At 51.9% G+C, this 15,021-nt stretch overlaps 1 protein-coding gene across 1 annotated transcript in view; it reads left to right on the top strand.

Annotated features, from left to right (window-relative positions):
- Window positions 1-15,021, top strand: part of CUNH6orf132 (chromosome unknown C6orf132 homolog) — a 34,043-nt gene that overhangs the window by 6,167 nt on the left and 12,855 nt on the right. Inside the window, exon 2 of the mRNA XM_004739911.3 lies at window positions 4,503-4,609. Coding sequence (XP_004739968.2) covers window positions 4,503-4,609 — 107 coding nt within the window. The remainder of the gene's footprint in view (window positions 1-4,502; window positions 4,610-15,021) is intronic.

Genomic DNA, 15,021 nt, shown 5'->3' with positions numbered 1-15,021 from the left:
AGCAGAAATTATCTGCTAGGCACTGTGCTCAGCTGTTGCATACTGTGTCTCTCACTCAGCCTCACCCAGCCCACCCCCCAAGTCGGGATCATCACCTACAGTTACAAAGATGAGGGCTAGCCTCCCAGAGACCTAGAAACATGCCCAAGGCCCTACAGTGAGTAAGTGATGGAGCCAGGACTGGAACCAGGCTCTGCTGATTCCTAAACCCACAGCCCGGGTCCCTGCACCACTTGCTGTGCCCCACCCCCCACCCCGCCACCCAGCTGGGGAGGTGGGGCCTGAGGTCTGAGGGGATGTCTTCCTGCTGAAACACGTGGGGCCACCAAGAGTTATTTTTGAACCGGGTTTCTGGATAGGAGATAGGATTTACATGAACTGAGATCCTTGAGGAAACGTAAATGAAAAGCGGCCTTTGTTTCCCGTCCATCTGTGAGAGAGAAATGTAACCAAATGCAAAGGGATCCTGGGCACAGGCCTGTCAGGAAGAAGATTTCATTTGCAGGGGAAGCTGGGATTGTTTTAAAGATCGGGTCTGGGTATGGGGAGGCAGCTCTGAACTTTCTCCTCTCTTATCACTGCGCTCGTTTGAGATGAGTTTGCCAGGCAGAGATACTTGTTTGTGCCTTGACAGGGCTGTGGTCCACCTGGGGCTTCGGCTCTGCTCAGGCCCTGCCCCTGGTGCCTCCTAAGTCTACCTGGCTGCTGGAATGGCCCCAGGGTTTCCCGAAGATGCCCCCTTTCTCTAGAAGCTTCTAGGTCCCTGGTGGCTCTCTCCACTTCCCTGCCTCCTGAATCCTGCTGGGATGCTCCTGGTGTCCCTCTGGGCCATGTTGCAAGCTCGAGATCCCCCAAGGACTCTTCCGGTGGGCAAGGTGCCGAGTAAAAAGACAGATGCAGAGGGAGTTTCCAGGTTTCAGGGTGGGCAAGACAGTAGACTGGGATCTTTTTTTATTGAGCAGCTTCACTGTGTCCTCAGAGGGTGAGAAGTTCAGATTCCTCTTTGTCACTCCCTTTCCCTCCTCAAGATCTGGCCTGGCCCTCCTTTACCTCTTTGGGTGAGGAGGGGACTGCTTCTTAGGAAGCTCCATTCCAGCACCCCTGAGACTGTGACTGGAACCCAGTTCATTTACTTCCATGGGAAAAGCCCCAAGTTGGACTCTATTGTCTCTGTTTAGTTTGGACCTTGATCTTGAGGGTTAGAAAGCCTCAGCCCTGACCTTGAACTCGTGGAGGACCCAGCTCATGGTGGTGGCCCCTCTTGCCTCACCTGATGGTGTGCTTCAGTCAGAAACTGAGCCCAGGCACGAGGGGCCCAGGGAAAGTCTGGCAGGTTCTAGCCACGCGTCTTTTTTGTTTTGTTTTTCTTTCTTCAAACGACATACATTTATTATCTGAAGTTCTGTCGGTCAGAAGTCTGACACTGAGCTCACAGGGCTAAAATTAACATGTCCATGAGACTCTGTTCCTTCCCAGAGGCTGTAGAGGAGAGTCTGTTTTCTCAGTTTTTCCAGCTTCTAAGGGCCACCCACATTCCTTGGCTCGTGGCCCCTGCCATCTTGAGAGCCAGCAGGAGCCAGTGGACCGTTTCTCACCTCACACCGCTCTGACTCTGTCACCATACTACCCCCTGCCCTGACCCCAGCCATGCCTCTTAGTCCTGGAGAGCCAAACTGAATTTCACAGAAGCGCCCTGGTGGGGAAAGAGCCACGGGGCCTCAAGCACCGCCTCTCGCCTCTGATTGCTTTCCCAGAGATGGACTGTATTTTTAGAAAGTGTTCCCTCGTTGAAAATGACCACAAACCAAAACGACAGTGCCTCCCAGTCAGGGCTGAGTCATGGGATCTATGAGGCAGTTAGAACTGTGGAATCTGTGAGGTGGTTAGAGCCCAAGCACCTGCGTGCAAGTCAGATTGAGCTCTGCCCCGGCCTGGGCAAGCTTCCGCTCCCGCCCCTCCCCAGAGCTACTCCAGGGCCCCAGCCAAGACTCTCTTACCCCCAAATAGCTCCCCACCCGGCCCCTAACCCCTAACCCCCCACCCTGTAAACAGCGGGATTAGGATTCCCTACTCTGGACAGGTCATGGTTCAGAGATCAGCCCTGCAGCAGAAATCCTGGCTTCAGAGGCTTCGGGCAAGTTCTTAGACCTCTCTCTGTCCCCATTTCCTCATCTGTAAAATGGGGATAATGACTGTCCAATTGCAGTGATGATTGTCCCAATTTAAAATGGAACTGTTTCAAAAATTAAGTGAATAGATAATGTGCAAGTCGCCTAGAACAGTCCCCGGCCCATTGAAAGTGCTCAGTAAGGGGCGCCTGGGTGGCTCAGTGGGTTAAAGCCTCTGCCTTCGGCTCGGATCATGATCCTAGGATCCTGGGATCGAGCCCCGAATCAGGCTCTCTGCTCATCGTGGCGGGGGGGGGCTGCTCCCCCCCCCACCACCTGCCTCTCTGCCTACTTGTGATCTCTGTCCGTCAAATAATAAATAAAATCTTAAAAAAAAAAAAGTGCTCCGTAAGTTTTACCCATTACTATATTATTACTGCCCCTGTGATCCCCTTGCCAAGGTGCTCCCTTCCAAAGGCACACGATAACACTAGCCATTGATGTTAGGACAATTTGCCTGTAGAAAGGAGGCCCCATAGATCCCAGCACTAATGCAGAGATGAGATGATTAGAGAAAAGGTCAGCCTGGGAGCCTGCCTCTCTTGCTATCTCTCCCCACCCCGGTCCTAGTAAGGGCCCAGCAGCCATATCAGGCAAGTTGGATTTAGACTTCGGTGTCCGCACACCACTATCTGGGGAACGTCCCAGGAGATCCTGGTGTCAATGTGCAAACCCTTAGAAGCCAGAGAGAATCAGGTGGGCCTTAGCAAGAGCCGTCGTTGTTGGGATTTCCCTGTTATCTTCCACTTTTGTGATTTCTGATTGGGCCAGATCTGCACTCCTATGCTTCCTGCACGCCCCCACCCCCCCGCCCCCGCCCCCGCTCCCTGGCACCTGGTAGGGACTGGGCAACCATGTCTTCCTGGAGTGCGCTGGGCAGGGCCCTGCTGGGAACTGGAGTTACTGGGGACTGTGGCACACACAGAGAACTCGTCCTTTTGGCCCCTTTTCAGAGGTGGAGATTCCTGAACGTTCCAGTCACTCTCTGCCTGGAGGGACAGCACACAAAGGGCTCTGGGTCCAGCTGCTTTGATGTTCTCAAGAGCCTTTATGTCACATTCAAAACCCTAGATTCTGACATAGAGGGGGGGGGTGTGTGGCTGTAAGTGTGGGAATTTGGGGTGAATGTGTTCTGATCTCAGGACTTCCCTTACAAGCCCAGTCTCTCTTGAATAAATCTTTTGGCTTTCTTGCAGTTTGCTCCTGGAGTCATGTGCAATGGGAAAAGTAATCATGATTTGTTCAATGTTCCAGTTATAGGATTCTGGTTCCTTGGGATTTTGACTTTTCTTCTCTTTCCCCTTTGGTTATAGAGGAACCAAAAGTCCCTCGTGCCCTGTTAAAGGGGTGAAAACCCTTCCTGCTTATGACCAACATAGTAGGAAGTCCACAGTGACCCCTGCTCAGGGGAAGGCCTGCTTCTCCCTCTCCTTCTGTCTCTCCTCCTGCTTGTGCTCTCTATCTCCAATAAATAAATAAAATATTGAAAGCAAGCAAGCAAGCCCAGAATATAGACCCAGTAACTAGAGGAAGAGAAGAGTCTTTGTATCATCCTCCTACAGGGGAAGTGACCACATTTGCTGAGCTCTTACTATGTGTGGGCCACACTAACTCCTCACAACAGTCCTATAAGGTTAGCACTAATATCACTCCCATTGTACAGATAGGAAAACTGAGGCCCAGAGAGGTTACATGACACTGCCAGTAAGTAGCCAGGCTGGGATTTGTGCTAGGTCACATGGACCCTACTGTCCCACTCTTTCTGCTCTGCCCTCAAGGGTACAATGAAGGGGAGCCATGCTCACAAACATTGATGGTTTCAGGGACTAGGGAAATCTTGAGTTAGAAGAGTCCAGAAGGTGGGGGCTGAGCCACTGGGGGCAGCAGGTGACCTCATCTTCTCTGCTTGTTCCAGATTAGAAATTCAAACACTTGAGAGAAAAGCCACCTTGCGTTCCTCCCTTGCTCAGAGATAAGCTTTAACTGGGGCATTGGTCACAATCTCAGGGCCCCTAAAGGAAGGACGACTTGTTGAAGTGTAGACTCAGGAGCTGTCCGGGAATCAGGAGGAACATGCTGCTGGGGCAAGCTGGGAACGCTGCAGGAGGCCCCAGGAAACAGCCCCCTTGGCGTCGCTCCCAACCCCACTGCAGTGGGCCCCCTGAGCACCCACCCCATTGACAGGATCTTATTGTGTAAGAGCCGAGGAGCTGAGTCAGATGGGCCAACCACAGGGCCTGGCTCTCCTCCCTCGGAACTGCAGGGTAGATTAATTCAGTCGTCGCACATGCCTTTGATCTCCAGCTCATGGTCTCCTGCATTTGTCTCCCCCAGGTGCTATCTATTATGGAGACAATCGGTTTGACTCTGTGAGTGAGTCAGGAACGGCCACACTGAAAGCTCGGCCAAGAGTCCGGCCGCTCCTGACCTTCCTTCCACTAGTAAGTACGGTTCTGGACTGCGGTCTGGGGGTTGGCTCTGGTTGGGCCACCTGCTGCCCTAGCCCTAGTGGACATCTCAGCTTCTGCTCATTCCCTTCCTTCCTGATGCCAACCCAGGGTGGCTTCTGGGAGGAAGCATGGCTAAGACTCATGGCAGAAAGGCTGAGGCTAAGGGTGTCAGCTCCTCCAAGTTGAAACCCAAGGAGAGGTTCTGGGGATCTTGTATGCAAAGGCAACGCAGTGATGGGTCCCTCTAGCGAAGCAAGATTCTTGTCCCTGTTCTGCAAGCACTGACCACTGCCTGCTCTGTGCCAGGCCTTGCACTGGACACGGATACACAGAGAGGACAGAGCCCACACTGCTGCTCTCAGGGAAGGACAGGAGTGAGTAAACAGACTGTTGGAACATAACTCAGAGCACCGGCAGCCAATCTGGCCACAGAGGTGGTCAGGAAGGCTTCCTGGAAGAGGGTAACAACTGAGCTGTCTCAAAGGACAAATAGCCGTGATCCCTGGGAGAAGTGCATTTGGGACAGGATTGTTCGTGGGTCTGAAACTGCAGGAAACCAAAATCTCCCTTCTGGAGCCATGGTTGGGCTTTTGTTTTTTGGCAAGGGACACAAACTCAACATCCACTGCTCTCTGACAGGTTCTGTTGATTGTGAGACACGTTCTGGGGTTTTCTGGGACAGTGTGGACCAGTGCTATCTGACAGAAATACAATGCAAGCCTCATATGTCATTTAAAATTTTCTAGTAGCCACATTGAAAGTACATAGAAATAGGCAAGGTTCATTTTAATAATACGTTACTTAATTCAATATATTCGAAAAATTATTATTTCAACATTAAATTGATGTTAAAAAAATACTGCTGAGCTGTTTGACATTCAGGTGAGAAAGTCAGATTAGAAATTCCAGAAAGGGAATTTTTCATGCTAAGTCTTTGACATCTGAAGTACTGTACTTACATATACATCCCTGATGAGTGACATTCACTGTGGCCAGTGGCTCCGGGACTGCTTCACCAAGGTCTAGAGCCTAGATTCTAGGTTCAGGCTTGTCTGTCTGGTTCCTGGCTGGGACAATATTATGATTGGCATCCTTGAGGATTTGTGCCCTCTGGTCACTAGCGCTGTTTGGCACAACCACCTCCCTCTCTGTCACCTGATTTTTTTTTTTTTTTTTTTTTGGTTTGTCCAACCTCACCAAGACCCTGAGATTCTAGATGGGAGACATGGAGTCTTCTATTCTGGCTGCATTCCCCAAGACCTGGAGGTGGAGGGCTGAGCGCACAGACCTCTGGGAATACAACTTCACCCTGTTTTCTGCTTATAAAAGCAACTCATGGTGGCTCAGTCGGTTAAGCATCTGACTCTAGATTTTGGCTCAGGTCATGATCTCAGAGACCTGAGATGGAGCCCCACATCCGACTCTATGCTGGGCGTGAAGCCTGCTTAAGGTTTTCTGTCTTTCCCTCTCCCTCTGCCCCTCCCCTCCCCCATTACACACACTCTCTCTCAAAAAATACATGCATACATACATACATACAATAAATACAATAAAAAAAATAAATAAAAGCAACTTGTGGGAATTATAGGCAAATATAGGAAGTACGACGCCACCAACAAAAAGGTAAGAAGCAAATGAGCCAGCCCCTAACTTTATTTCCAGAGATGTATAAAAGTGTTACAGGGGTCATTGCAGCCATGAAATAATTTCGAGATCTTCTATTGCTGAAGGTGAATTAGATTCTCTCCCTTCAGCCACCCCCAAGACACACACTCAGAATTATAGTGGCGTGGGCCCAGGGTTGACCCACCCGCACCTGTTCTGCTCTTTCAGATAGGGCCCTTGCCCCTGGAGTGGCTCCAGCCGCTGTAGGGTTAGTTCCTGCCACCCTGCCGTGCAGCCGTGTTTGCTCAGATTGGCTGAAATGGATATGTTCTGCCCCACCCACCCCCTTGGGTCCCTGCCATAATTAGGGCCTGTCCCAGCTTTCCTGCCTTACCCCTTCTGGTTGGAGCCCTTCCCCAGAGCACAGGCAGACTAGGCAGAAGGGGGTGTGGGTGTGGTGGAGACACTGGAATGGGCTTGGCTGGCAGATCAGGCCTGGAGATCCAAGACTGCCTTTGGGAGGGCCAGTCCTCCAGGCCAGGCTCCAAGCCAGTCAGGAGATGGGGGCTTCTCCCCAGGCAGTCCACCTTGCGGCTTGCAGGGTCCCATCCAGTGGCATGGCCCTGAGATCGTGGCACACACAGACAGAGCACTCACTCTGTGTTGGGCAGCATTCCAGGTGTCTCCGGTGTGTTAACAGAGTCCACAGAGCCGCCTTGTCAGGAAGGTGCTGTTACTAATTCTCAGATGGAGGAATTGGAGCACAGAATGGGAGAGTAACTTGCTTAAGGTCACACAGCTCCTAAGTGGTCCAGCTGGGATTTGGAGCCCCACAGCCAGGCTCCAGGGTCCAAGTTCTATTCAGGCCCTCCTATGCTCCCTTCCATGCACAATCTAGAAGCTTTTCTCTTCTCTTCCAGCACCAGCCTGCACAAACACCTACATCTCTCTCGTCTGCCTCTCCGAAGCTCTCTGTCCAACGGCGGAGGCTTGCTGGATACCAGGGTCTCTTGCCTCTTTGGGGTCATAGACCCCTTTGAGACCCCGATGAGGCTATAAGCCATATCTATGCAGTTTTGCTTACAATTTCAGCAGAGGCCCCTCTCAAGTCCCCAGAAGCCCACCTATGATGGGCCTTTAGATCAGGAACCCTCGGCCTGACGGTTCATATCCTGGGGACATCCCTGTGCTCCTGATTCAGGTCATAAGATACACAGCCGCCTCAGTATCCTTTGTCACCTGGGTTGAGGGGAATCTGACTCCTCTCCCTTAGGCTCTGGACCAGGTCTTTACTTTCTTCCATCTGGGGCAGGAGGCTGGGAGAATGAGAAGCAGGAGGACAGAAGCTCCCTGTGGGTGTGGGTTCACGCATAGATACACACTCGGGCACAGCCCGCCCCCACAGCCTGCCAAGTTAGGGTGGGTGGGAAGCTGGGCCCGTGCCCAAGCCCTGGCTGACATTGTCCTGGCCAGGCGGGTCTCACCCCTCCCTGTCCTCCCTTCCCATACCATACTCAGCCACCTCCTAGGCCATGCTTCCCTGGGGCAGGGGCGGTGCTGGGCAGCAGTGTCCCAAGAAACCAGGTGACAGGCCCAGTGAGGCCCATGTTCTTCCTCGAGCTTTGCAGGCACGCTCACTGTCAGCTTTTTACTCCAGCCTTCAAAGGGCTGGATGCAAGGTGGGGAGGGCGACAGGAGGCAGCGCGAGGCAAGGGCAGATGCTTCTGACCACTTCCTGGAGCCTCCTCACTAGAGCTGAGGTAGAAGGACAGAGAACTAAGAGATACTTTCTCAGGCAGCTGGCAGCCAAAGGCCAGGGCTGAAAAGAACCTCTGCATCCCCCCTGTGACTGGGATGGGACCCAAGTGGCCCTCAGGGAGCTGGCAGGGCGGCCCTTCCTCTCCCCAGGCCCCTGGGTCCCCACCCATTCAGGGGGGTTACACCAGATGGTCCTTTTGGGTCTCCCTAGCTGTAACTGTCTGTGTTATATAAGTCCTAATGGAGAGGCAGGAAGCCCCTACAAGAAGCCAGGCCCCTCACAACACCCAGATCACTCACTGCTTGAGCTATCTTTCCATAGCTGCCACGGGTTGCCTTCCAGCCCCCCTACTTCCTGCTCCGAGAGCTAAGAGGAACTGGATCGGAATCACCAAACTTCTGAACTGGGGAGGACCTTGGTGCTCATTAGGATGAGAAAAACCAGGCCTGGGGAGGGAAGGGTCTAGGTTACCCAGCTCAGTAGAGGCAGAGACGGGACCAGAGCCCGGGTTTCCTCCCAGGCCAGAACGGTCCACACCACTGAGGGCCTGGGCTGAGTGGAGGAAGAATCCTTTCTCTCCACTTACTGCTGCTACCCCTGAGGGGAGGCCGGGCCCAAGGCTCAAGCCAGAGCTTGCCCAAGCTTTCCAGAGCTGAGCTGATCAAACAGCCAGTAGTAGGAAGCTTGTCCTTCTCTCTGGGGCTCCCTCTTGCCCTCCCCTGCTCTGAATCAAACCATACCCAGGGTGACGCATGTGAGGAATTAACAGTTAAATGCCAATGTGGCAAATATAGGGAAACTGGCCGGACAGGTCCCTAGGGGTGCCCCAGGCGGTGAGAGCTCCCTGGGTCACCCCACCCTGTGAGTCAGGCAATCCTGGCTCTGCCTGGGGAGGTGGCAGGCTGGACTGGGGGCAGGAAGCTCCATGGGCTCTGGTTCCCTCCCCCTATTCCTCCATGCCTGGAAACTCAAAGTCCGCTGGGTTTATGCTTTCCGCTCGACCCCCTCTTAGCTCATCTCTGAATTCAAACTCCACGCTCCCTTTGGGGTTGGGGTTTGAACTTCTTAGGATGAACCAAGCAGGGCAGTCATTGTTGGTTTTTGACTGATTCATGTGGCTGACATTGGCTGGAAGGGCTGCGGGGTAAGGGAGCATTGTGTGTTCCTGTGGGGGTGGGTGTCAGAGGCCTGAAACAAGATGGAGTCCGCATGGAAGCCCGCTGCCTGCTCTATGCACTGGCTTTTTCCCTCACCGTGAGGGCCTCACTCTGAAGCTCTACACCTTCATCCTACCCACATGCATCTCCCCCTTGACCACACTATGGGCTCCGGGATATGCGTACCCCCAGCTTGGGCTGCACTCAGGAGGACTAACTGTGGAAGAAGCTCTAGAAATGGGCTCAGGACCATTGAAGCAGGGGCTTCAATTCTAGGAGCCTTGGTGCCTGGAGCAAGGTCAAGAAGGGGGTGGTATGGGCTCTAAGAGCATGTCCCCTTGATCCCATAGACTCTTCACCGCGTAGGGAACCAGAGCAGGGCCCTCAGGACACAGAGGCAGGGGCGGGGCCCTGCGTTCAAGAGCGGTCTGAGATAGCAGGTGGGTTCGGAGGAACATGGCCTCATTAGTGAAGATTCTGCTCTGACCTCCAAGAGTGTTTGAACTGTGACAAAGGGTGGAGGAAGAAATCAAGGTGTTTAATAAAATGCTCACTGGCTCCCCACTTTAGAGAAGCTGCTCTGTGGAGAACACACAGTTTCCTTTCTTAAACTTCTACCTCCTGCTCCTGGCCAGCACCCCCCCTCCCCTCACACTGCTCTTCAAACCCAAGCAACACCTACTTGGGCTTCACCCAGCTGGAGACTTTGGAAGGGTTTCCTTGTGGCTTTTACTCTAGGGTTCCATCCTCTGCTCCCCAATTCTAAATCTGCTTGAGGGTCATTTCCTTTACCCCCTGCAGCTCTGCGCCCCATCCTGAGGTGCCCCAGCCAAGCTCCAGGAGCAATCTGGTGAGGAGGCTTGCATTCCACAATGTGCGGCTAAGACTCAGAGTTGGCCCACACCCAAGGTCAACCATGTGTTGCCCGTTGGCCCAACCCCTGGTGACCCACCCTTGGGGTTTGGCTGGACTTTGAGGAATCCCAGGCATGAGGATGTCCCAGGCATGTGTGTCCCAGGCATGAGGAGGCCAGGAGGGTAGGGCTGGAGCCATCACTGGAGTGAGTCCTGTCCCCCTGAGACCATGGTGGGACTCTGACCCCCTAAAATTCTAAGAGGAACATAACCTCCCCTCAAATAGTGAGGGTTTTCCACCTTTCCTCCTTCTCCTCAACTCTGAAATGTGTGTAGTCAAAGGGCAGGGATTTTTAGTGACCTGGGAAGCGTCTATCTTTTCAGCTTCAACCAGAGACAACAAACTAGAGGCCATGCCATGGAGCAGAGTCTCCAACTTCTTGGAGACTTGGAGACATTGCTAACCACTGCACTGAGTTAGGACCTGAGGGAGGCCCAGGGGCGGGGGTGAATGACCTTTCTTGAGTGCTAACTCTGCAAGATCTCTTTAGGTATGTGGTGACCTCTGGTGTCCTAACAAGCCTAAGGCCAGTGAGATCATCCCCATTTTACAAATGAGAAAACTGACTCAGAAGGCAAGAGAGGGGCACACTTGAGCACTGACCATGTGTCACATACTGTATTTCATTCCTTTGAGACGATAGAGTTAAATTAAGACTGCCAGTCTGGTTTGACTCCAAAGTTAATGTTATATTGTTTTCTTTTGTTTTGTTTGTTTGTTTGTTTTCTATTTTTTAAGTAGACCCAACGTGGGGTTTGAGGCTCTATCAACTGAGCCAGCCAGGTGCCCCAAGTTCATATTTTAAAAAAATAATAATAACTATTGTATTGTTTTTTTTTTTTTCCAATTATGAAGGACACAGACGTTCATTGTTAAGAACTGAGAATTAGAGACACGTATAAGGAAGAAAATAAATATAAATATTCCTGGAATTGCCTCCACCCCCATCTTTCTCAACAATTAATCGTTGCTGGGTAACTTCCCTATATATCAGGCTGCGATGCTTGACTGAGGCGGGGAGCTGGCTTGCACCCTGTGTGAACAGGGTGAGTGAGGTGTGATCAAGGATCTTAGCCACTAGGCGTTGGGACAGGGAGGGCCTGAGCCCCAGTTTCAGGTGGAGGGCCCCACCCGTCAGGGCAGGGGCTGGACTCTGCTCCAGGGCCCAAGCAGGCCAGGCTGAGGCTGCGGAGCAGGGATAGGCGTGGCCTGTCGAGGGGCGTGGTCGGGTCGGGGCGTGGCCTAGGGTGGAGGGGGGTGCTCAGAAGGTTCTTTTGCTTATTCTCGGTTGGTTTCTGCGCGCACGGGTCGGGTCGGTGTGGCGCTCTGTGCTTGTGGGCTGCCATCCTCAAAGAGCCTCACAATCCTCCCCGCTGAGTCTGAGGCGCATGCGGGCTCCTGTCGGCAGCGCCGCGGGGCCCGGGGCTCTGTCATTTTCTCAGCGCGATGACGGGTGGCAGACGCCCAGCTCCTCCAGGACTGGACTGTCAGAGTCCCGGGACTGAGGCTAGCTAGCCATGACCTCAAGCCCAGCCCCGCCCGCTTGGCCTCACCCTGTGGCTCCTGGGAAAACAGCTTCAGGAACTCCTCCTTTATCCCATTTGTCTCTTCCCCTCTCTGGAGATAGAGAATCATCTGGAGACCACGGCAGACGTCTGTCTTCACTCCCGGTCATGGAGGCTTGGCCCGGAGCACCCAGGCCACCACAGAAGGCACAGGGGGCTCAGAGTCACTGGCAGAATACCTTACTGGCGGGTACTCACAGAGCACCGTGGTTGAAGTGACCTTTACTTAGCAAATGGTTACAGAAGAGGCAGAGAGGCCCCGAGAGACAAGTGACTTGGCTCCAGCTTGGTTGGTGATAGGGCTGGCTCCAGAACACAGGCAGCCTTCCCATTGCTCCTGTTCCTGTATTCTCTCTTCCCCTCATTCACTTAACAAACTTGCGGCCTTGTCCATTCTGTGCCAAGCGTGACCAAATGAGTAGCCGTCACCTGACCCACAAGGAGGCTGGGCTGGGGTAGCAGAGACTACACTGACCTAAGACCGGTTCCGTCTGTGCTCGAGGAAAGACATGAGGGCAGATCCCGAAGTTGCCACTTACTAGCTGTGTGACCTTGAGCAATGTTCCTTGCCTTTCCATGCCTCAGAGTCCTCTTCTAGAAAATACAAATAAGCTGCCTCTGAGGGTTACTTGAGGACTTTCTATGTTGCTCCATGTCAAGTACTCCCGATGGTGCCTATAGCACATAGTAGGCACCTAATAAGTGGGAGCTGTGGTAATAATGCACACGGGGTGAGGACATACAGGGTAGAGACGTTAACGCTGGCTGGAGTTGCCAAGGAGGGCTTCGTGGACCAGAGGCATTTATTCTGGGGTTTAAAGGATAAGTAGGAGTTTTCCAGGCAAAGAAGAACATCCCAGGCAGAATCGGAGCAAGAGCAAGGCTGTGGAGACCCGAGAGGACAGGGGAATGAATCCCAAGCAGCTACAGTGGTTCTTAGGAGGTGGAGGAGGGAGGTGTGACCGAATCGCTTAGGGCCCTTTTTAACCTTTTCATCATTGTGATTGCCTTTTACTTTTTAAAATCTAAAGTTTCTTCTATCCAAAGTCAGTGAAATATTCCAATAAATTAAAGATAAATTCAGGATTATAGGTTGAGCTAGAAACTCCTTTTTTTTTTTTTTAAAGTAATCTCTACCCCTAACTCAGGCATTGAATTCATGACCCCAAGACCAAGAGTTGCATGCTTTACTGACTGAGCCAGCCAGGAGCCCTAGACTATATAGTCTGATTGAATACCCTAAGAATAAAAATACTCTAGTTGATTGCTTTTTGATTATCCATAGAATCTTGGGATTTTTGAGATTAGAAACACCTTGAGTGTCTGTCCACAGCCTTGCTCTTGCTCCGATTCTGCCTGGGATGTTCTTCTTTGCCTGGAAAACTCTTACTTATCCTTTAAACCCCAGAATAAATGCCCCTGGTCCACGAAGCCCTCCTTGGCAACTCCAGCCAGCGTTAACGTCTCTACCCTGTATGTCCTCACCCCGTGTGCATTATTACCACAGCTCCCACTTATTAGGTGCCTACTATGTGCTATAGGCACCATCGGGAGTACTTGACATGGAGCAACATAGAAAGTCCTCAAGTAACCCTGAGAGGCAGCTTATTTGTATTTTCTAGTCACCCACCCACAGAACCTCCAAATAGCCTCTTTGAAGATCGTGTCTCTGGCTTACTGAGGATCCCTGCTGCAAGGACCCCACTTGCTCATGAGTGAGTCAGGTCCCCACGGACACTCGAGTGGGAAAAAGATGAGAACCACTAGTTGGAGCCCAGGGTTTGTGGAGAGGGTGGTGAGAAGATGGCAGGAACCACAGAGGGGACAGCTTATGAAAGTTCTTGAATGCCATGTGAAAGTGCTTCAGTTTCATCTTCTGGACTAGTGGAAGGTTTCTGAGCAGGGAAGTGACCAGCTTCGAGATGCATTTCAGAAACAACATCCTGGCATCTGGTTTAAAGAACAGAGTGAAGGGGCTCATTGGGTTAAGCCTTTCCTTCAACTCAGGTCATAATCTCAGGATCCTGGGATCAAGCCCCGCATCAGGCTCTCTGCTCAGCGGGGAGCCTGCTTCCCCCACCTTCCTCTCTCTGTCTGCCTCTTTGCCTGCTTGTGATCTGTGTCTGTCAAATAAATAAATAGTAAAGAACAGAGTGAGGCAGAGGCCAGGGAAGTATCTGGAGACAGTGATGGTAGTCTTGTCTGTCCGTCTGGGTAAGAGACAGTGAGGACTGAAGAAGGGGTGAGCTGGGGGGATGGAGAGAAGAGAGGGACCTAGGAAGTGCCTGGCAGAATCAGGTGACAAGCTGGGTGTGCAGATGATGACCAGGTGCCTGGAAAGACAGAGATCTATAACTAGTTGTGGGTCCTTGGGCAAGTCCCCTAACCTCTCTGTGCCTCAGTGTCCTTCCTTTTCTGCAAAAGGCAGGTAGCAATAACAGCACCAATCTCATCAGGTTGTTGTGGAAAGTAAATGAGTTAAGAGAGAGAAAACACAGAAAGAACACCTGATATAAATCAGCAACTGCCATTGTCACTGCGGAGACTGGGAGTTCTGGAGACGGTGGGAGAAAAATGGTGTGAGGTGCTGACCGCCAGCGGATGGAGAAGCTCTGAGGCTCTCTTAGTTCCTTCTCTTTCCACGGTCTTCTCTTTTATTTTCATTTTGTTTAAATTATAAGATACACATTCCATGAGAGTAACCATTGCAATCATTTTAAGACGTGTAATTCAGTGGCATTAAGTAACTTTTTCTTTCAGTCAATCCCTGTGTGCAGAGAAGTTACGGGAATAGCCCAAAGAACTCTCTAGAGCCTTCGCCCACATTCAGCACGTTTGCTTTATTTGCTCCCTCCACCCTTGCTATGTACACACTGTTTCTTCCTGAACCATTGAGCCCTTGTGTCCCTCTACTCCTAAATACTTCACTGTGTGTAACCTAAGAACAGAGACATTTTCTGCACAATTACCAAAGTCAGGAATTTAATATTGATATGATACTTTTTATCTAACGGACATTTATGTTGTTGCCAATTGCCCTACTAATGTTCTTCATGGCACACATCCCAGGGTCCAATTCAGGATCACACATTGCAGTTACGGCTCACATGTAGGCTTTACCTCCATTCTTTGAGGCTCAAGGAGGCAGGTCAAGGAATTCAGCACTCGTGGAGATGGATGCTGTCTACACCAGTGCATTTGCCCACTAAAACACGGCCCCATCCCAGCCAGCTCCCTGGGTCTCCCTGACGAGTGAAGGGAACTCACCTTCCGGGTCTGTTTTTCTAGGACTAAGGTGAAAATGAGTTTGGCAAAGGCAGCCGTGGAAAGGACAGCTGAGTGAGCACTCTGGGACTGTGTGGGCATGAGCGGTAAAGGGGAGAGCCATCAGGGTCTTGGGGA

The sequence above is a fragment of the Mustela putorius genome, unplaced genomic scaffold (genome assembly GCF_011764305.1).
Source record: "Mustela putorius furo isolate JIRA1106 unplaced genomic scaffold, ASM1176430v1.1 tig00003983_pilon_pilon_pilon, whole genome shotgun sequence".
NCBI classification, from domain to species: domain Eukaryota; kingdom Metazoa; phylum Chordata; class Mammalia; order Carnivora; family Mustelidae; genus Mustela; species Mustela putorius.
This window is presented reverse-complemented; position numbering and strand designations above follow the sequence as displayed.